Raw genomic sequence first — 21,204 nt, 5'->3', positions numbered from 1 at the left:
GTAAAAGTGAAGTCGCTCAGTCGTGTCCGACTCTTAGCGACCCCATGGACTGTAGCCTACCAGGCTCCTCCGTCCATGGGATTTTCCAGACAAGAGTACTGGAGTGGGGTGCCATTGCCTTCTCCGAGGGATCAAATCCAGGCCCTCAGCAGTGAAAGTGCCGAGTCTTAATCACTGGACTGCCAGGGAGTTCCTGGGAGTTGATACTTTATATATACCTGTGTGCACACTAAACCTCCAAGACTATGTACAAGGTTACTCATTGTAATGGGCTTCCCAGGTGGCTCAGTGGTAAAGAATCTGCCTGCAAATGCAGAAGACTGGTTTGGTCCCTGTGTGGGGAAGATCCCCTGTAGGAGGAAATGGCAACACACTCCAGAATTCTTGCCTGGGAAATCCCATAGACAGAGGAGCCTGGCAGACTACAGTCCATAGGGTCGCAAAGAGTCAGACACGACTGAGGACTGAGCGAATGAGCGTGCACTCAATTGTAATATTCTTGTAATAGCAAAAGGTTGAGGCAGGGACTTCCTTGGTGGTCCAGTGGTTGAGAGCCTGCCTTGTAGCATTGGGGTTGCAAGTTCCATCTCTGGCCGGGGGGGAACTGGGATTTCACATGCCCCGGAGCAATTGGAGAATCCATGGTTTGCAGTGAAAGGTCCCACATGCTGCATCTAGGACCCTACACAGCTAAGTAAATAAATATTTATTTTAAAAAAGTTGGAGCAAACACACAAGAACCCATCAACAGGGACTTATGTCACATCCACAAGATGGCATGTTAGACAAATGTGGGAAAAAAATAAGGAAGTTCTTGGCACTTCTATAGAAAGATCTCCCACACATATTGCTGAGCAAAAAGATGCGAGAGCTGAACAAAAGGGGGAAATATTTGCTTGTATTTGCACGAAGAAGTTTTGGAAGAATAGGTGAGGAACTGGCAAAAAAAAAAAAAACGCTGTGTTAGGGGAGTAGGATGGAGTTGAAGAGGGAGGAAAAGAGCAAACAGGAGTAGAAGTGTTTTGGTATTTGGACTATGGGGATGTATTACCTAGTTAGAACTATTTTTTAAAGCAAATTTTCATTTTCAGAGTCTGCTATTATTAGATTCTGAACTCTCAAGGTGGTAAATAATCAGTTCAGTTATGGTTTTGCAGTTGGAGTCCAGATACTATGGATAGGGAAATCCACTATTGATTGACAATAGTTTAGCTTCAGATTAAACACTATAAATGTTTCTTGAAAGAAATGTAATGACTCTCTGAAATTTTGTCTATGCCTGGAGTTATGGGTACTAGAGAGTCAGGGGTTAGAGCACTGGATCAGATTCAGCCAGCCCCGAATGACCTCCATCCTGGTGTCCTAAACTGTTAGGGGCCCTCACCTGATTTCTTGTAATTGGAAAAACCATCAGTCCAGATGCTTAGGGTTCCGTGTCTAACGATTTGCCTAGATCATCTATTGCATAGCACAAAGAACTCTGCTTAATATTGTGTAACAGCCTAAATGGGAGAAGGTTTTGAAAAAGAATAGACACTAGACATATGTATATTTGTATAAAAGAATCACTTTGCTGTGTACCTGAAACTAACACATTGTTAATCAACTATGCTCTAATATAAAATACTCTTAAAAACATTTACTTATTGGAGTTCCCTGGTGGTACAGTGATTAAGAATTCACCTGCCAACACAGAGGACATAGGTTTGATCCCTTGTCTGGGAAGATTCCACATGCCACGGAGCAACTGAGCCCATGCACCACAACTGCTGAAGCCCATATGCCTAGAGCTTGTGCTCTGCAACTAGAGATGCCATCAAAATAAGAAGCCAGAGTACCACCACTAGAGAGTAGCTTCTGCAACTAGAGAAAAACCTGTGTGCAACAATGAAGACCTAATGCAACCAAAAATAAATAAATACATTTATTTTTAAATTTTATTTATTTAGGCTGCACTGGGTTTTAGTTGCAACATGTGGATTCTTAGTTGCAGCATCTAGTTCCCCAATCAGGGATTGAACCCGGGCCTCCTGCATTGGGGAGTGCCCAGTCTTACCCACCGGACCACTAGGGACTCCCTAATATAAATTAAAAAAAACAAACACATTCACACACATACACAAGCACAAAAGATTTCCCTAGATCCATGGTGCTTAGTATGGATATGAAGTTCTATGAGAACCCTGAGGAGAGAACAAACATGGGGTTTCTGGAAGGACTGACAGGGATTTATCAGATGTCAAAAGTAGAGGTTTTTTTGGAATTCCCTTGCTTTTTCTAAGATCCAGCCAGGTCTTAGTTGTGGCACACAGAATCTTCCACCTTTGTTGTACCCTGTGGGATCTAGCGCCCCAACCAAGGAATCTGCCTGCAATATGGGAGACCTGGGTTTGATCCCTGGGTTGGGAAGATCCCTTGGGGAAGGGAACAGCTACCCACTCCAGTATTCTGGCCTGGAGAATTTCATAGACAGTACAGTCCATGGGGTCTCAAAGAGTCGGACACGACTGAGCAATTTTCACTTTCACTTTCAAAAGTAGAGGAGGGCAATTCGAGTCTCAGGGCACACCTACACAAAGGCACAGAGGCCCCAAGTCACATGGAGAGTGGTAACTACTCTGGTGCACATGGAGTGGTTGACATTTTATTGACACCCAGTCTGGCCCCTAATCATTGATTAAGTGCCATGCCGAATATCAAAGAAATGAAAGGGACACATTGTCTCCACATAATTTCCTTGGGAAGCATATCCCATTATGTAATTAAAGAAAAATAAGAGCTATTTGATGATGAAGAGGTGCTATGAACATCAAATGCTTTAGTGACGTGCTCCACTTAGCAGCAGGGGTAGTCTGTGTGGCTTGCAGGGCTGTGCAGTAGAGACAGCAAGAGGGTCTGGTGTCTGAGGCACCACTGGGTCCAACCCTCGGCTCTGCCACTTCCAGTGGCGTGACCGTGGGCGAGGCACTTGACCTGAGTTCCCATTTACTCATATGAAAAAGAGAACAGTCCATATATCTGCCTTGCAAAATTGTGAGAACCACAGATGCATGTCACCTCCCGGGTATAATCAACAAATGACGTGTTTTCTTATTTTATATTTCCTTTTGGTTTGGTTTCTAAAGCTCCATGTTAAAACGTATCCTTATATCTTCCGTCCATCCAAAGATGCATGTTTCCCCCCATCTTTTAAATATTTATTTATTTATTTTTGGCTGTGATGGGTCTTTGTTGTTGCTCAGGCTTTTCTCTAGGTGTGGCAAGTGAGGGCTACTCTCTAGTGGCAGTGCGTGGGCTTCTCATCATGGTGGCTTCTTTTGTCACGGAGCACGGGCTCCAGGTGCTCAGGCTTCAGTAGTCGCGGCACGTGGGTTCAGTAGCTGTGGCTCCCGATCTCTAAGCACAGGCTCAGTGGTCGTGGTGCATGGGCTTAGCTGCTCCGCAGCATATGAGATCTTCCTGGATCAGGGATTGAACCCGCGTCTTCTGCATTGGCAGGAGGGTTCTTTACCACTGGGAGTCACCAGGGAAGCCCTCCTCCCACCTTTTAACATCTCCAAAATCCAGATGTGTCTCATTATAGATTCCATCTCCTACTCACCACCACCTGGGTTACAGGCAAAATCAAGTTATGCAAACATTTGGTACAAGTGAGAAAGCACCACCACAAGGAACAATAAACAGCAACCAATGGAATATGGGTAATTTCACTGGAAATCAACACTACAGCTCCAGATTCTAGCATGTGATCTGATGCCAACACCACAGAAGGACAACAGTCTCTTCATTCCTCCCCCCACCTCTTTGGAACAAATGATCATTGACATAAGTTTAAAACCCTACAGGGCAAAGTTTATTCTCATGTCACAACACTGCTCCCTGCTCCCTCGTGTCAAAGGGAAGACCCTTTGTTACGGATGCAGTCTTACGTAGATCTGTTAAGTGAGTGATGCTTCAGGAGATTATCTTAGAGTCTAATCTCAGAGTGTCCCAGTGCAGGGGTGCATGGAGTTTCCTGCTAGTAAAGTTCTCATAGCTCCATCTTCTCCACTGATACTTAATGACCACCTTCTTCTTGGAAGGGTTCTTCCTACTTCCATCAATGGGGACTGTTCAGGGGCATTTTGAGATTCAGGTACTTTAAGAGTAGCAAGGGAAATAATAACTTCTCAACCAGCTACAATGAGCACACACTTTATGCTATTTCATGTATTCCTCACCATAAGAAATGTGCTATTTTTGTAAATGTGGATTTCTGTTTGTTTTACAGATGAGGGAACAGTCTTAGGTTAAGAAATTTACCAGGGTCATAAACATAATAAGCACATAAGCTTAGATGAAGTGTGCCAGACTGTCAAGGCTTCTTTTTCTTCACTGTAATATAATAATATTGGCAAAAGAATGTATATAAAATATGTAATTTATAATAATTAATAAAATTACAATTTAAGTATAAGTACTTAGCAATTTTGATTAATTACAATTAATCATAAAAATGTGACCTTTGCCCTTAAATGTATAATCTTTTCCATATCTAGTGACACCAGGATGTCTGAAATATACACCTGAATCTCTCCAGAAGGAACTGTTCTCGCAGAATGAAGGTTTGGAGGAATTAATAAATAGGCAAATAGATCCATTCTCCCAGGGAATTTTAATCCTTTCTACAAGCTGGGCTGTGGACCTGAACTTGGAAGAGAAGCAAGGAGTCATCTGTGATGGTCTGCTGATAGCGCAGAACAGGCCGCCCATTCTCTACACCATCCTCAGGGAGCACAACGCAGAAGCGCAGTCCTATTGCACTCGCACGGCCTTCACTCTGAAGCAGAAGTTGGTGAACATGGGAGGCTACACTGAAAATCTGTGTATCACGACCAAGGTCCTTTACCTAAGTCCCAAGAGCAGTGCAGAGTCCTCGGCGGGTTCAGGCTCTGTGATCGATTACCCCAGTTCCTATCACCTTGCAGACACTCAGCAAATGGAAGCTTTGCTGCAGTCCCTTGTGATTGTCTTGCTTGGCTTCCGGTCTCTCTTGAGTGACCAGCTTGGCTGTGAGGTTTTAAATCTGCTCACAGCCAAGCAATATAAGATCTTCTCAAAAAACCTCCACAAGAGCAAAGAGTTGTTTATCCACGGCTTACCTGGCTCGGGGAAGACGATCATGGCCGTAAAGATCATGGAGAAGATCAGGAACACGTTTCACTGTAAGACAAATGAAATTCTCTACATTTGTGAGAACACGCCTTTGAAGAAGTTTATCAGGTAAGCAGTTGGATCTTTTTTTTTTTTTGGCCGTACCACACGGCTTAAGGGGGTCGAACCCAGGCCCACCGCATCAAAGGGCCGAGTTCTAATCATTGGAAGCCAGGGAAGTCCCAAGCAGCTGGATCTTACTGTCAGCAAACGAAGTTCTGTCTAAATTCACTCCACATCCCCGACAACCTGAATCACCTTGTTTCTTGAAAGTAAGATCGTAAAATGATCTGTGGCAGCAATACCGTGTTTGTAGGAGTATGATCATTTTCCTCCTTTACTGACTCAAGAGAAAACCAAGATATGTCTTTTTAATTTTCACAGGAACAAAAATATCTGCCAGGCAGTGACCCGGAAGACCTTCATGAAATATGACTTTAAACACATTCAACACATCATCATCGATGAAGCTCAGAATTTCCGCACTGAAGATGGGGATTGGTATAGAAAGGCAAGAACCATCACTCAGAGAGACACGGACTGCCCAAGAATTCTCTGGATCTTTCTGGACTACTTTCAGACCAGCCACGTGGAGTGCATCGGCCTCCCTGCTCTCTCAGCCCAGTATCCGAGGGAAGAGCTCACCAGAGTGGTACGCAATGCAGCTCAAATAGCCAGATACCTACAATCTGTATTGCAGAAGGTCAGGAAAAATCCTCCACATAACATCCCCCATGAGCCCCTGAAGATGCATCTTGAAGCTAAATGGGCTCAGGATATTCAGGGAACCTTAAATATTAAGAAAGACTTAACTCTGAACGCAATAGTGACGCATGTGGCAGACACGTGCAAGCTTCTCTTTGAAAGGGGTTATTCTCCCAAGGATGTTGCTGTGCTTGTCAGCACCACAAGAGATGAGGAGAAATACCGGCAGGAGCTCTTGAAAGCAATGAGGAAGAAAAGGATGCTGTGTTCCCTCAATGCGAGTGACGTGGTGGGTGATCACATCGTGTTGGACAGTGTCCGAAGATTCTCAGGTCTGGAAAGGAACATTGTGTTTGGGATCCATCCAAGCACCATGGAGCCAGCTATCTTATACAACATTCTTGTCTGTCTGGCATCCCGAGCTAATCAACAGCTACATATTCTGTGGCAGCGTGACGTTTAAGAAGAATTCCAAACCAAAACGGGATGAGGCGATTTGCTCTGTCAGTATCCATGGGTGGCAATCTGATTAGTATTGGAAGAGACTTGTCTTTTCCATTCATGGGTCAGCTAGAGATTTGGGCAGAGCTGACATACAGAATCTGGAACTTCCCTCTCTGGCTCTCTCCTTTCAGGGATTCCTCCCCAAACTCCTTCTGGCAGCTATTGTCCCAAATTCTGTCCCTGATTCTTCCAACCAGAATGATAGTGGTTTTCTAAAGGAGCTTTAATCACCCTGCACAGCACAGACTGTGACCTGCCCTATAGCTAAAAGCCATAAAAACAATACATTCCATCCTGTGGCCATTGTTTCTTCTAAGTCTGGACCCTCACAGTGTATTTTTTTTTTTTAATTTGTCCAGGATCTATAGTTAATCTGCAGAAGGGTGGTCTGGTAAGGACTACTTGGCCAAATTAGAAGCAGAATTCTTGTTTCCAGAATTCTTGACATTTCTCTATGTTGCATTGATCCAGGATTTGGGAGATTCCCAAGATAGTTCAGACAGCAACTGAGTGGGTCTTAATAATTTTTGGCAGAACAGAGAGCACTGTACAATTATTTAATCCTTTAAAATTGTAAGTTCCATTTTTTTTTGTCCTCAGAATATCCCAGATCAAGCTTTAATCATGATAGTAAGCACTGATTGTCACTTTACAAAGAAATTATAGGCCAATATAAAGCAAAACTAAAGCCATTTTCTCTTTCAGTGAGAGCATTAGAGACCAAAATCTGCTTCTAAAGGTGCACACGGGTCATTAAGTAAATAGAACTAGGAAAAATACAGTCTTTACAGATCAACTTCTCAACTCCGCTCTACTTAATGTTCTATAACATATCAGCTTAAATTTTAAGTCAAGTATATTCTTGAACTGTAATTTCCCCCTTTACTTTGGTATTTTGGTAGGCCAGTCTTATGGACTGAATGTTGGTGTCCCTCCAAAATTCATAGGTTGAAGCCCTAACGTTTAGTGTGGATGTATTTGTAGATTTGTAAGTAAGTCATTAAGGTTAAACTGACTCCAGTGTCCTTGCCTGGAGAATCCCAGGAACAGGGGAGCCTGGTGGGCTGCCATCTATGGGGTCGCACAGAGTCGAACACGACTGAAGCAACTTTGCAGCAGCAGCAGCAGCATTAGGTTAAATGAGGTCATAGGATGGGGTCTTGATCTCCTAAGATTGGAGACCTTATGAGAAGAGACACCCAAGAGCTCTTTCTGTCTCTTTCTCTGTCCACACACAAACACGAGGTCATGTGAACACAGAGAGAGATGGTGGCCACTTCCAAGTCAAGAGAAGAGGCTCCAAGATGAAACAACTCCTACTGACACCATGATCTTAGATTCTCAGTATCTAGAACTTTGTGAAATAAATTTCTGTTCTTTAAGCCATCCAGACTGTGGCATTTTGTTATTACAGCCTGAGCAGACTAACATAGCCACAGAATTATTCTTCTAACTAAAACACATACTTAATAGTGTTAGTGTTAGTCGCTCAGTCATGTCCGACTCTTTGTGACCCCATGGACTATAGCTCACCAGGCTCCTCTAACCATGGAATTCTCCAGGCAAGAACACTGGAGTGGGTAGCTATTCCCTTCTCCAGGGGATCTTCCCGACCCAGGGATCGAACCCAGGCCTCCCACGTTGCAGGCAGATTCTTCACCATCTAAGCCACCAGGGAAGCCCTGCTACTTAATAACACTAATGCATTTCTTATTTTTCTTCTATACAAAACATTTGAAAAATGTTTCTGGTCTAAAAAATAACCACAAAATATTTGTACAGCTAATGGAAATTTAAAACATTACATGACTAATATTCCACTTATTACTAGTCCTATTCTACTCCCTTCCTCCCATATTATAAGTTGAGAATTTTTCTTTCTCCTGTCTGTGCTTGCACATGGAATTCAACCCTCTTGACTTGAAACTGTAAGCTCTTCTAACTTCAGCAAAATAAGGAAAAAGTGTTTTTTCTTTCTGACTGCATTAAATCAGATACAACACTGCACCAAATAGTTATCCTTGTAAATGCTGTTTCTAATAAAATTGGTTTTGTAAGGTGTCTGGACTTGAGTTGCAATGTCTGTGAAAGTAATTCTTTAAAAATCTAATTCTGGAGCAAAGCCTGCCACCATGTCCTGCCCACTGTCCACTGCACACAGTGGGGTATCTTTCTAGAAACTTGCTTCAGACCTTTAAATTCCCCCATCCATTAAACCTTTGGTGTCTCTGTTGCTGACTCCAGGCTGTTTCTTCAGTCTTGAAGCTGGGCAAGCACGGGCCTTGTAGGCCTGAGGGTGCAGTCCAGTAACTGGTGGAACCAACCAAGAAACTGAAGAAACTCCCATTAGTGCCAAGATGTTGGAAAACACAGGATGGGGAATGGAAAGCTGCAGGGACTGTCCATGAGCCTTTGGGGCCTGGAAGTTGCAGGGGTAATCCTGGGGTGTCTGTCCTTGCTGAAGGGGGGGCCACCAAGAGATCTGGAGAGCAGTGGCCTTTAATGGCTCTGCTATTGTATCAGAGTGAGTCTTTTGTAATTGGCAAAGCTATCTTTCAAGAAGGATTTGGTATTTCTCTTGTGCCTCTGAGATGTAAATAATCTATCTGGGCTCTCTAGAACTTTAATCTTACATGACCTCTAAGGGTAAAGGAGGAAAAAAGCTTTTAGGTAAACTCTGTAGAAATAATTATGTTTTGGGAATGTCTATCTAAAATAGTCTCCCTAGATTTTGGTGACTTTAAAAATGAAGTTGAAAGAAGAGAATTCATGAGTCATTTCAAATTGGATAAAATATTGAAATATTAATTGCTGGGCAAGTCTAAGTTTATCTACCTTTGTTTGCTTAGGAGAGGAAGACTAAACATTACATTTTTCAATCAAGAAGTGCATGATTACTTGCTTCTTGTTTTCTTTTTTTGCCAGAGATTAAGATTCTCAAGGGTTAAGATGATAATCAGTCATAATTCTTGTAACCAAGTTCCTTTATCCATCACATTGTGACCAAGTGTTTGTGCCTTTTTAAAAGACTTTTGACATTTGTTATTGCTGTACTCTGATGTTTCAGCAAAAGTGCTTCTTCTTCAAGAAGATTCATAGGAAGGGCCTCTTGACCATAACAGGTCTCTGATAAATTTCATCTTATACTGCTGAACTGATACGTCAGTTGGTAAAAAGTCCGCCTGCAATACAGGTGACCCTGGTTCGATTGCTGGGTTGGGAAGATCCGCTGGAGGAGGGAGAGGCTACTCACCCCAGTACTCTTGGGCTTCCCTTGTGGCTCAGCTGGTAAAGAATCTGCCTGCAATGCGGGAGACCTGGGTTCGATCCCTGGGTTGGGAAGATCCCCTGGAAAAGGAAAAGGCTACCCACTCCAGTATTTTGGCCTGGAGAATTCCATGGACTATATTCCATGGGGTTGCAAAGAGTCAGACACAACTGAGTGACTTTCACGGGATATTGCTGAACTGGGTAAGAACTTGAAGAATCCTAATTAGAAGACCTGGTGGCTTCATAAAAAGTTAGCAGAAAGACTGGTTACTGAATGACCTGGTAAATATGGTTATAACATTTATGGGTTTTGTCTGGAAGGTTACTGTTTTTGATCTGTGTTTTTCAGATATGAAGAAGCCCTTTTGCTCAAGTTGGATATGATTTATAGCCATTTGGTAAACTACACCTGTGGGTAGAAATAAAGCATTTTTCATCTCTACCTGGTCCCTCCAGAAGTTAGAGACCCTTAGGTTCTGAGCAGCCTTCTCAGGTGGTGATAAAGACTATCTCTGGGCATATGCCGGAATCTTAATATTCTGGGAACTGAGAAATCCACCAAAAATAGCCTGAGAGCAGGCCTTTGGCATGGCTTCGCTGGCTTCCAGAGGCCTTTTGGGAATTTTGTCTGAGACTCCCAGGGGGTTCTCCCTCAGTCAGTTTGGAGGAGTCTCATTGTGTGATGAGACTCTGAGTGTGGTCAATTGACCAGGCTTATTTTGCAAACAAATTACTTTTGATGGGCTGTGTGTGGTGGAATGAGGGTAATTTTAGAAAAAGATTCCAGTTCTGTTCATTGAGCTCTGTATAAGTTATTGTGCTAGCCATACTTTTGCCCTGATGTTCTGGATGGAAAGAAAAAATCATCTAGTGAAATTGTCACAGAGTGAAACTACTCATGAAGCGTGACACGGTTTGCTTTAAATCTATGACTAAAAGCACATGTAGGAGGATTTCCCTGGGGGTCCAGTGGTTAAGAATCTGTAGGGGACACAGGTTCAATTCCCGGTTTGGAAGATCCCACACGGTGTGCGGAAAACTAAGCTCGAGTGCCACAGCTACTGAGCCCCACGTGCCCTAGAGCCCATGCTTCACAACAAGAGAAGCCACCGCAATGAGAAGCCCACGCACGGCAACAGAGAGTAGCCCCTGCTCACAACCAGAGAGAGCTGCACATAACAACCAAGGCCCAGTGCAGTCAAAAAATTTTTTTCTTTTTTAAAAAGCCGTAAAGAAGCACACACATAAAATAAATAAATTTTAAAAAGAAAAAAGCACCTATAGGGGCTTCCTTGATGGTGTGTGTGTATCAGTTGCTCAGTCGTGTCCAGTTCTTTGCGACCCTATGGACTGTAGCCCACGAAGCTCCTCTATCCATTGGGATTCTCCAGGCCAGAATACTGGAGTGGATTGCCATGCTGTCCTCCAGGGGATCTTCCTGACCCAGGGATCGAACCTGTATCTCTTACATCTCCTGCACTGGCAGGTGGGTTCTTAACCCACTGAGCCACCTGGGAAGCCCCTGATGGTCCAGCGGTTAAAACTCTGTGCTTCTACTACAGGGGGGCTTGAGTCTGATTCCTGATCAGGGAAGTTCCACATACTGCATGGTGTGGCCAAAAAAAAAAAAAAAAAAAATTGAAAAGCACATGTATAATGCTTGTGTAACAATTGGCTAAAATATATGGCCTATACAGTGTTTCCTCATTAACATAACCTCTGAGCCTGTTCACAAAATCTGATTAGTTTTCCCTCAACATGAATGATTAGGTGAATATAAAGGAGGCCTAGGGACACAATCTAGACTAGGAGCCAACACCCCATCGAGGGTTGGATATTTTAATCATCAGTGCTTTCTATTGAAAGATTTGCAATTAAAAAGAGAAATGATGGAAGAATCTGTATGTATTGAGGAAATCAGAAGGTGTATAGATGGCTGAACTTAAATTTTACTGATCAGTGCAGCCCGCCTTGTGGCCCTTCAGACATGCACTGTACATCTGCCACTGAAGAAGGGAATGCATTCAAAAGTCAAACTGGAGTAGCTGTGGTTCAGACAACCAAATTAAAACTAGGTGGCCTCTGTATACATAATTTTGGACATGCTCTTGTGTTACTGAAAAGTTGAGCTTTTTAAAATTTATTTATTTTAATTGGAGGCTAATTACTTTATAATATTGTAGTGGTTTTTGCCATACATTGACATGAATCAGCCACGGGTGTACATGTGTTCCCCATTCTGAACCCCCCTCCCACCTCCTTCCCCATCCCATCCCTCAGGGTCATCCCAGTGCACTGGCCCTGAGCGCCCTGTCTCATGCATTGAACCTGGACTGGCGATCTATTTCACACATGAAAATATACATAATTCAATGCTATTCTCTCAAATCATCCCACCCTTGCCTTCTCCCAGACTCCAAAAGTCTGTTCTTTATATCTATGTCTCTTTTGCTGTCTTGGATATAGGGTCATCATTACCATCTTTCTAAATTCCATATATATGTGTTAATATACTGTATTGATGTTTTTCTTTCTGACTTACTTCACTCTGTATAATAGGCTCCAGTTTCATCCATCTCACTAGAATTGATTCAAATGCATTCTTTTAATGGCTGAGTAATATTCCATTGTGTATATGTACCACGGCTTTCTTTTCCATTTGTCTGCCGATGGACATCTAGGTTGCTTCCATGTCCTAGCTATTGTAAACAATGCTGTGATGAACATTGGGGTACACGTGTCTCTTTCGATTCTGGTTTCCTTGGTGTGTATGCCCAGCAGTGGGATTGCTGGTTCGTATGGCAGTTCTATTTCCAGTTTTTTAAGGAATCGCCACACTGTTTTCCATAGTGGCTGTACTGTTTGCATTCCAACCAACAGTGTAAGAGGGTTCCCTTTTCTCTGTACCCTCTCCAGCATTTATTGTTTGTAGACTTTTTTGATAGCAGCCATTCTGACTGGCATAAGTTGGTACCTCATTGTGGTTTTGATTTGCATTTCTCTGATAATGAGTGATGTTGAGCATCTTTTCATGTGTCTATTAGCCATCTGTATGTCTTCTTTGGAGAAATGTCTGTTTAGTTCTTTGGCCTCTTTTTTGATTCAGTTCAGTTCAGTTCAGTTCAGTTGCTCAGTCGTGTCTGACTCTTTGTGACCCCGTGAATCGCAGCACGCCAGGCCTCCCTGTCCATCACCAACTCCCGGAGTTTACCCAAACCCATGTCCATCGAGTTGGTGATGCCATCCAACCATCTCATCCTCTGTCGTCCCCTTCTCCTCCTGCCCCCAATCCTTCCCAGCATCAAGGTCTTTTCCAATGAGTCAACTCTTCTCATGATGTGGCCAAAGTATTGGAGTTTCAGCTTCAAGATCAGTCTTTCCAATGAACACCCAGGACTGATCTCCTTTAGGATGAACTGGTTGGATCTTCTTGCAGTCCAAGGGACTCTCAAGAGTCTTCTCCAACAGCACAGTTCAAAAGCATCAATTCTTCGGCGCTCAGCTTTCTTCACCGTCCAACTCTCACATCCATACATGACCACTGGAAAAACCATAGCCTTGACTAGACGGACCTTTGTTGGCAAAGTAATGTCTCTGCTTTTTAATATGCTATCTAGGTTGGTCATAACCTTCCTTCCAAGGAGTAAGTGTCTTTTAATTTCATGGCTGCAATCACCATCAGCAGTGATTTTGGAGCCCAAAAAAATAAAGTCTGATACTGTTTCCACTGTTTCCCCATCTGTTTGCCATGAAGTGATGGGACCAGATGCCATGATCTTAGTTTTCTGAACGTTGAGCTTTAAGCCAACTTTTTCACTCTCCTCTTTCACTTTCATCAAGAGGCTCTTTAGTTCTTCTTCACTTTCTGCCATAAGGGTGGTGTCATCTGCATATCTGAGGTTATTGATATTTCTCCCGGCAATCTTGATTCCAGCTTGTGTTTCTTCCAGCCCAGCATTTCTCATGATGTACTCTGCATATAAGTTAAATAAGCAGGGTGACAATATTTTTTGATTGGATCATTTATTTTTCTGGAATTGAGCTGCAGGAGCTGCTTGTATATTTTTGAGATTAATTCTTTGTCAGTTGCTTCATTTGCTGTTATTTTCTCCCATTCTGAAGGCTGTCTTTTCACCTTGCTTATAGTTTCCTTCGTTGTGCAAAAGCTTTTAAGTTTAATTAGGTCCCATTTGTTTATTTTTGCTTTTATTTTCATTACTCTGGGAGGTGGGTCATAGAGGATCCTGCAGTGATTTATGTCAGAGAGTGTTTTGCCTATGTTTCCCTCTAGGAGTTTTATAGTTTCTCGTCTTAAGTTTAGATCTTTAATCCATTTTGAGTTTATTTTTGTGTATGGTGTTAGAAAGTGTTCTAGTTTCATTCTTTTACAAGTGGCTGACCAGTTTTCCCAGCACCACTTGTTAAAGATGTTGTCTTTTCTCCATTGTATATTCTTGCCTCCTTTGTCAAAGATAAGGTGTCTATAGGTGTGTGGATTTATCTCTGGGCTTTCTATTTTGTTCCATTGATCTTTATTTCTGTCTTTATGCCAGTACCATACTGTCTTGATGACTGTAGCTTTGTAGTATAGTCTGAAGTCAGGCAGGTTGATTCCTCCAGTTCCATTCTTCTTTCTCAAGATTGCTTTGGCTATTCGAGGTTTTTTGTATTTCCATACAAATTGTGAAATTATTTGTTCTAGTTCTCTGAAAAATACCATTGGTAGCTTGATAGAGATTGCATTGAATCTATAGATTTCTTTGGGTAGTATACTCATTTTCACTATATTGATTCTTCTGATCCATGAACATGGTATATTTCTCCATCTATTTGTGTCATCTTTGATTTCTTTCATCAGTGTTTTATAGTTTTCTATATATAGGTCTTTTGTTTCTTTGGGTAGATTTATTCCTAAGTATCTTATTCTTTTCATTGCAATGGTGAATGGAATTGTTTCCTTAATTTCTCTTTCTATTCTCTCATTGTTAGTGTATAGGAATGCAAGGGATTTCTGTGTGTTAATTTTATATCCTGCAACTTTACTATATTCATTGATTAGCTCTGAAACTTGAGTTTTCTGAACTGTATTGCAGACCAGGACAAAAAACACAGGCAGGTGTGGTTTTATCTCGGAAGGCAGTTATTGCTTGTGTTTTGCTTAATTGTCGTGATCCCCTCTGTGTTGTGGTGATGTCTCAGATAGGGGGTTTTTCTAGCAGCTTGTTCCCCATGTGAGAAGAATATGGAGCAGAGCCAAGGTGAATCCCCAACAGACCTGCAGTGTAAGTGAGAAAATGTTTGTTGTAAGCCACTGAGATTTGGGAATGGGTTTTTTCCTGCACCATGACCTGGCCTATATTGATGAGCATGTGAAGCATGTCAAATGAGGCAGAGCAACAAAATGGAAGGGGTCTTGGACTTTGATGACTTCTCAGAGGAATAATGGGCTTCCCTGGTGGCTCAGTGGTAAAGAATCTGCCTGCCAATGCAGGAGACACAGGCTTGTTCCCTGGATTGGGAAGATCCCCTGAAGAAAATGGCAACCCATTCCAGTATTCTTGCCTGGAGAATCCCATGGACAGAGGAACCTGGTGGGATATAGTCCATGGGGTCACAAAAGAGTCAGACACGACTTAGCAACTGAACAACAACAAACAACAGAGGAGTAACACATCATTTTTTACTTCTCTATGAGAAATAGGAGGCAGTATAGCACATTGGTAAGAGCGAGGGCTCAGGGGCCAGCTGCCTTGGTTCAAATCCCAGTTCTGCCTCCTTCCTGTTGGGCTTCCCTGGTAGCTCAGGTGGTGAAGAATCTGCCTGCAATGTGGGAGACCCCGGTTCGATCCCTGGGTCAAGAAGATCCCCTGAAGGAGGAAATGTCAACCCACTCCAGTATCCTTGCCTGGAGAATCCCATTCTCAGAAAAGCCCAGTGGGCTACAGCCTGTGAGGTCACATAGAAGGTCTGACATGACTGAGCGACTAACACTTTCACTTTCATGAGAAATAAACTTCTAAATTCTTTAAGTCACTGTTAATTTAAGGTTTCTGTAAAAGCATCAGAACCAACATCCAAACACATGCCAACCTTACTCTCATCTCCTTGTCCCTCCTACTCATCCTAGGTAGTGAAGTGTCTTTATTCATATATCAGCTTATGTCTGCTGCACTGTGTAGCTGAGTCTGCTGTATCCTCTCATACTCTCTTGCTGGTTGAAGTTCTCTGGAAGCAGATGCTGAGCTGCTCTATCAGGTGCAAGATGTTTACAACAGAGCAACCCCCCTGAAAAGAACAGGAGGAAGCAGACTCGGGTATAGAAAGACGTTGAACTGAGATGTAGCCCTCCATGAACCTCAGCCATTCTGGCAGGATGCTGTGCAGTGAATTGTGCCCAACAGAGTTGTCCTGCGTTGAGCTGAATGGCTGAGGTTTGATATTGTCCACAACATTTTTCCACTTGTCAGTTGTAAGCTGTGAGTCTGGGAGTGGTCTGTGACTCCAAGCAAGGCAGCTCATTGCAGTAGAGGTGGGCCCTGAAGGAGCTGACATTGAGGCTGGTCTGCCATCTGCCTTCTTCCAAGTCTGGGCAGGAAGCCTCCTTTGAAGGGGATGTGGGTGGTGCATCCCCACGTCCACAACACCCTACCTTCCCACAACTTCCTTTTATTCTCCTATGCACAAGACTGTCATGATGTCATTCCCCAAATATAGTTATTTTATTTTTATTTTTTTAACATCCAAAACATTTTGTGTTGGGGTATAGCTGATTAGCAATGTTGTGATAGTTTCAGCTGAACAGTAAAGGGACTCAGCCACACATATACATGTATACATTGTCCCCCATTCAATTACATTGAGAAGAGTTCCATGTGTTATACAACAGATCTTTGTTGGTTATCCATTTTAAATATAACAGCATGTACATGTCCTTCCCAAAGTCCTTAACTATCCCTTTCCTTCAGCAACCATGAGTTCGTTTTCTAAGTCTGTGAGTCTCTGTTTCGTAAGTAAGTTCATTTGTATCATTTTTTTTTTAGAGTCCACATATAAGGGATGTCATATGATATTTCTCCTTCTCTGTCTGGTTTACTTCACTCAGTATGACACTGTCTAGGTCCATCCATGTTGCTGCAAATGGCCTTACCCAAATATACTTCTGATCTATCCGCGGTTCATGGCAGCAACCACATTTACAATGTATTTCACATAGTTCGAAAGACCAGGATACAGTTGCCTTTATACACTAGAGAATCTATATAACCAAAAATTCTACAGCACCTGTTTTTAAGCTTTTTCTTTCTTCTACAATCAACACAAGGGGAATGGACGGAAGCTCAAAATGTTTTGTTCAATTTCTTTTCTTTTTAGCAGGAAAAAACCCACCCATTTGCAATCTGAATGACCGTAAGCTCTCTAGTTATCAGTGACACTGATATTTTTAAGGCCCATCTGATATTGTTTGAGCTCTCATTATGTGTAAATACAGAAAATTTGGTCTTTTTTCTAGTTTCCTTGCATTAAGATTTCTGAGAGTGCCAGAAATGCTTCCATGCTCTGCAGATCTCTTCTAGTCCTCTCCTCTCACTTTTTGCTCTGAACTGCTATGTTAAGACCTCTGCTGGTTACCTCCTTGATTGACCCGACAACTCTTGCAAGCTCTGCCCCTTCCATGCTGCTCTGTATCTCAAGAAGAAAAAGATCTCTTCCTCTGTTTCCCAAGTTACATGAAATATCAGACCCTGATTTTAGCAAAACATAGTAAAGACTTGCTTAGAGTGAGAGGGAAATAATTTAAATTAGATATTAGATAGCATTGTGCCCAGAGTCCTTTGACCACAGGTTATCCTGATGGCTTTTTTCTCCTCATCCTCCTTTTACTGCCATTTTTTTTTCCCCTGAAATATTTGAGAGTAAGTTGCAGACATAATACTCCTTCCCTCGTGGCTCAAATGGTAAAGAATCCACCTGCAAAGCAGGAGACCTGAGTTCGATCACTGGGTCTGGAAAATCCCTTGGAGAAGGGAATGGCAACCCATTCCAGGATTCTTGCCTGAAGAATTCCATGGACAGAGGAGCCTGGCGGGCTACAGTCCACGGGGGTCACAAAGTCAGACACTGAGCGACTAACACTTTCATTTTTCACTGTACTTTAGTGGGTATTTCTTAAGAATAAGGACATTCACAGTACAATAATCAAAACCAGTAAATTAAAACTGATACACTACTATGACCTAATCTATAGGCCTTATTTGAATTTTATCAGTTTCTCCATAAATGTCTTTTACAGCAAAAGAAAAAAATCTGGTCTGGGATTCAATCTAGGAACACACATTATATTTATATTTCTTAATCTCCTTTGATCTGTAATGGTTCCCTAGCTCCCCAGTTCATGGGGTCGCAAAGAGTTAGACACAACTGAAGCAACTTAGCATGCACACATGCATACACTGGAAAAATCTAGAAAAGCTTAGTAACTTCATCATAGCAAGTTCTAAAAAACAAGTTTAAAGAAAAGAGAGTTTCAATATTACACAAACTACCCACAAGAACAGAAGAGGAAAGCCTAAATAACTTTATGATGCTAGCATACTCTTGTTTTTAAATCACTTTATTTTGCATATTTCTTCTAGCAATTTCCTGGATTTACATTTTTCTTGTTTTAATTGAAGTATAGTTGGTTTACAATGTTGTCCTAGTTTCTTCTGTACAGCAAATTGACTCAGTTATATATATTTATTTATGCTGTGCTGTGCTTAGTCACTCGGTTGTGTTGTTTATCTATTTTACATATAGGAATGTGAAATTAATCCCCAACTCCTAATTTATCCCTCTCCTACCCATTTCCTCTTTGGACTCTTTGCAACCCCATGGACTGTAGCTCTCCAGGCTCCTCTGTCCATGGGGATTCTCCAGGCAAGAATACTGAAGATGTATATTTATATGTGTGTGTGTATATATATATATATATATATATATATTCTTTTTCATATTCTTTTCTATTATATATATTGAATATAGTTTCTTGTGCTTGTATAGTAGGTCCAGGTTGTTTATCTATTTTAGATCTAGAAAGTGAAAGTGAAAGTAGCTCAGTCGTGTCCCACTCTTTGCGACCCCGTGGACTATACAGTCCATGGAACTCTCTAGGCCAGAATACTGGCGTGGGTAGCCTTTCCCTTCTCCAGGGGATCTTCCCAACCCGGGGATTAAATCCAAGTCTCCCGCATTGCGGGCAGATTCTTTACCAGCTGAGCCACAAGGGAAGCCCAAGAATACTGGAGTGGGTAGCCTATCCCTTCTCCAGCGGATCTTCCCAACCCAGGAATTGAACCAGGGTCTCCTGCATTGCAGGCGGATTCTTTACCAACTGAGCTATCAGGGAAGCCCCTTTATATATAGAAGTGTGTAATTAATCTCCAACTCCTAATTTATCCCTCTCCTACTCATTTCCTCTTTGGAAACTGTAACATTGCTTTCTATGTCTATGAGCCTGTTTCTGTTTTGTAGACAAGTTTACATGTATTAACTTTTTAGATTCCACATATAAGTGATATCATATATTTGTCTTTGTCTGACTTACTTCACTCAATATGATAATCTCTAGGTCCATCCATGTTGCTGCAAATGGCATTATTTCATCCTTTTTAAAAAATGGGTGAGTAGTATTCATATGTATACATATATATGCCACATCTTCTTTGTCCATCCATCTGTCGATGGATATTTAGGTTGCTTCTACCTCTTGGCTATTATAAATACTGCTGCTATGAACACTGGTGAGCATAAACTTGATAATCAATTGGACAAGTAAAATATGAGAGGAAAACTGCAGATCATCGTCACTCAATATCTAGATGAAAAAAATTCTAAATAAAATTTTAGCAAACCAAATCCAACAATATCTAAAAATGATAATACATCATGGCCAAGGTGATTTGAATCAAGAATTCATTTATTTTTTTCTTCTAGTTTTACTGAGATATAATTGACACACTGTATCTACATGAGAAATTTAATGTTCATTTTAGCGTTAGAAAATCAATCAGTTTGTAACTCAACAGATTAGAAGATCAAATGAGAAAAATCATACGATCAGCTGAATAGATGAGAAGACTTCTAATAAATTTGGATATTCATTCGTGATAAAGCCTCTTAGCAAATTAGAACTATGACCAAACTTTTGGGAAGTGACAAAGGGAGTTTATGAGAAAACACACAGCAAATAGTTTTCATGTGAGAAACTACTGAGATATTCCCTCAAGATAGTGAACACAGTAAGAGTGCCTACTATCAACACTTATTCACTGCTTCCCAAGAGGTTTTAGCTAATTCAGTTGAGCAGGAAAAATAGAAAATAGGTACTGAAAAGAAGGTGATATCATTGACTATTGTTTTCTGGGTTCTTTTGGTGTTTTAGCCGAGTTGCTTGGCTTGCGGGGTCTTAATTTCTCAACTACAGATTGAACCTGGGCCTTCGCAATAAGTGAAACCACTGAGTCCTAACCACTGGATCTCCAGGGAATTCCCTGATCGACTATGTTTTATTTATTTATTTTTGGCTGTACTGGCTCTTCGTTGCTGCATGGACTTTCTCTAGTTGTGGTGAGCAGGGGCTACTCTCTCATTGCAGTGCAAGGGCTTCTTGTTGCAGTGGCTTCTCTTGTTGTGGAGCACGGGCTCCAGAATCCACAAGCTTCAGTAGTTGCGGTTTGCAGGCTCTGGAATACAGGCTCAGTAGTTGTGGTGCGTGGGCTTAGCTGCTTCGAGGCATGCAGGATCTTCTCAGACCAGGGATTGAACCTGTGTCCATTGCATTGCAAGGTGGATTCTTTACCACTGAGCCATCAGGGAAGCCTGACTATGTTTTTAAAAAGTGCAGAAAAATCATTAGAATAATAAGGAAGTGTGTCAATTTGCTGGTTGCAGAAATCCATGTATGCAAAGTAATTGTACGTATATTATCAGACAAATAGAAAAGAATTTCAATTTATTTTTGACTGTGCTGGGTCTTTGTTGTTGCACACAGGTTTTTCTCTAGTTGAGGCAAGTAGGGGGCTACTCTTCATTGGATGCACAGTCTTCTCATTGCGGTGGATTCTTTAGTTGCAGAGCACGGGGCTCTAGGCAAGCTGGCTCAGTAGTTGCAACTCCCTGACTACAGCGCAGGCTCCACTGTTGTGGCCCAAAGGCTTAGTTGCTCTGTGGCATGTGGGTTCTTCCCGGATCAAGGATCGTCCCCTGCACTGGCAGGCGGATTCTTAGCCACTGTGCCACCAGGAATGTCCCTCAAAATTATTTTTTAAAGATACTATCTAAAACTGCCTCAAAAATTAGGGACATGGGACTATCTGACAAAAGGTGCGAGATCCTTCAGTAAAATTGTATATAACTTTATTGTGAGACATTGAAGAAAATGTAATTAAATATAGGATATATCATGTATTAGGTCAGGGCTGGACGTCTTCCCCTGCTTGGACTGGGAAGCGCCTTAAAAAGCAAAGGAAAAGGAAGTTGGGGATTATAGATTAC

The 21,204-nt window shown here is 41.9% G+C and overlaps 1 protein-coding gene and 1 long non-coding RNA gene across 6 annotated transcripts in view; one reads left to right on the top strand and one right to left on the bottom strand.

Annotated features, from left to right (window-relative positions):
- The window catches only part of LOC145543305 (schlafen family member 11-like), a 78,246-nt gene that overhangs the window by 16,686 nt on the left and 40,356 nt on the right, over positions 1 to 21,204 (top strand). The window contains exons 4-6 of one of the 5 annotated variants that reach the window (XM_081584447.1): positions 4,539 to 5,262; positions 5,578 to 5,735; positions 7,965 to 8,463. In XM_081584447.1, the coding sequence (XP_081440573.1) occupies positions 4,539 to 5,262; positions 5,578 to 5,735; positions 7,965 to 8,095 (1,013 nt within the window). In that variant the 3' untranslated portion in view covers positions 8,096 to 8,463. Of the gene's footprint in view, positions 1 to 4,538; positions 5,263 to 5,577; positions 8,464 to 21,204 lie in introns of those variants that run through there. The other 4 variants (XM_081584445.1, XM_081584446.1, XM_081584444.1 and 1 more) reach the window with 4 other exon arrangements.
- LOC145543311 (uncharacterized) overlaps positions 1 to 21,204 on the bottom strand; it is a 28,896-nt gene that overhangs the window by 5,429 nt on the left and 2,263 nt on the right. The window lies entirely within an intron of this gene.

This window comes from Giraffa tippelskirchi, chromosome 3 (genome assembly GCF_054371585.1).
Source record: "Giraffa tippelskirchi isolate mGirTip1 chromosome 3, T2T-mGirTip1v1.2.pri, whole genome shotgun sequence".
Lineage (NCBI taxonomy): Eukaryota > Metazoa > Chordata > Mammalia > Artiodactyla > Giraffidae > Giraffa > Giraffa tippelskirchi.
Note: the sequence above shows the minus strand (reverse complement) of the source record. Positions and strands in the feature narration are given on the sequence as shown.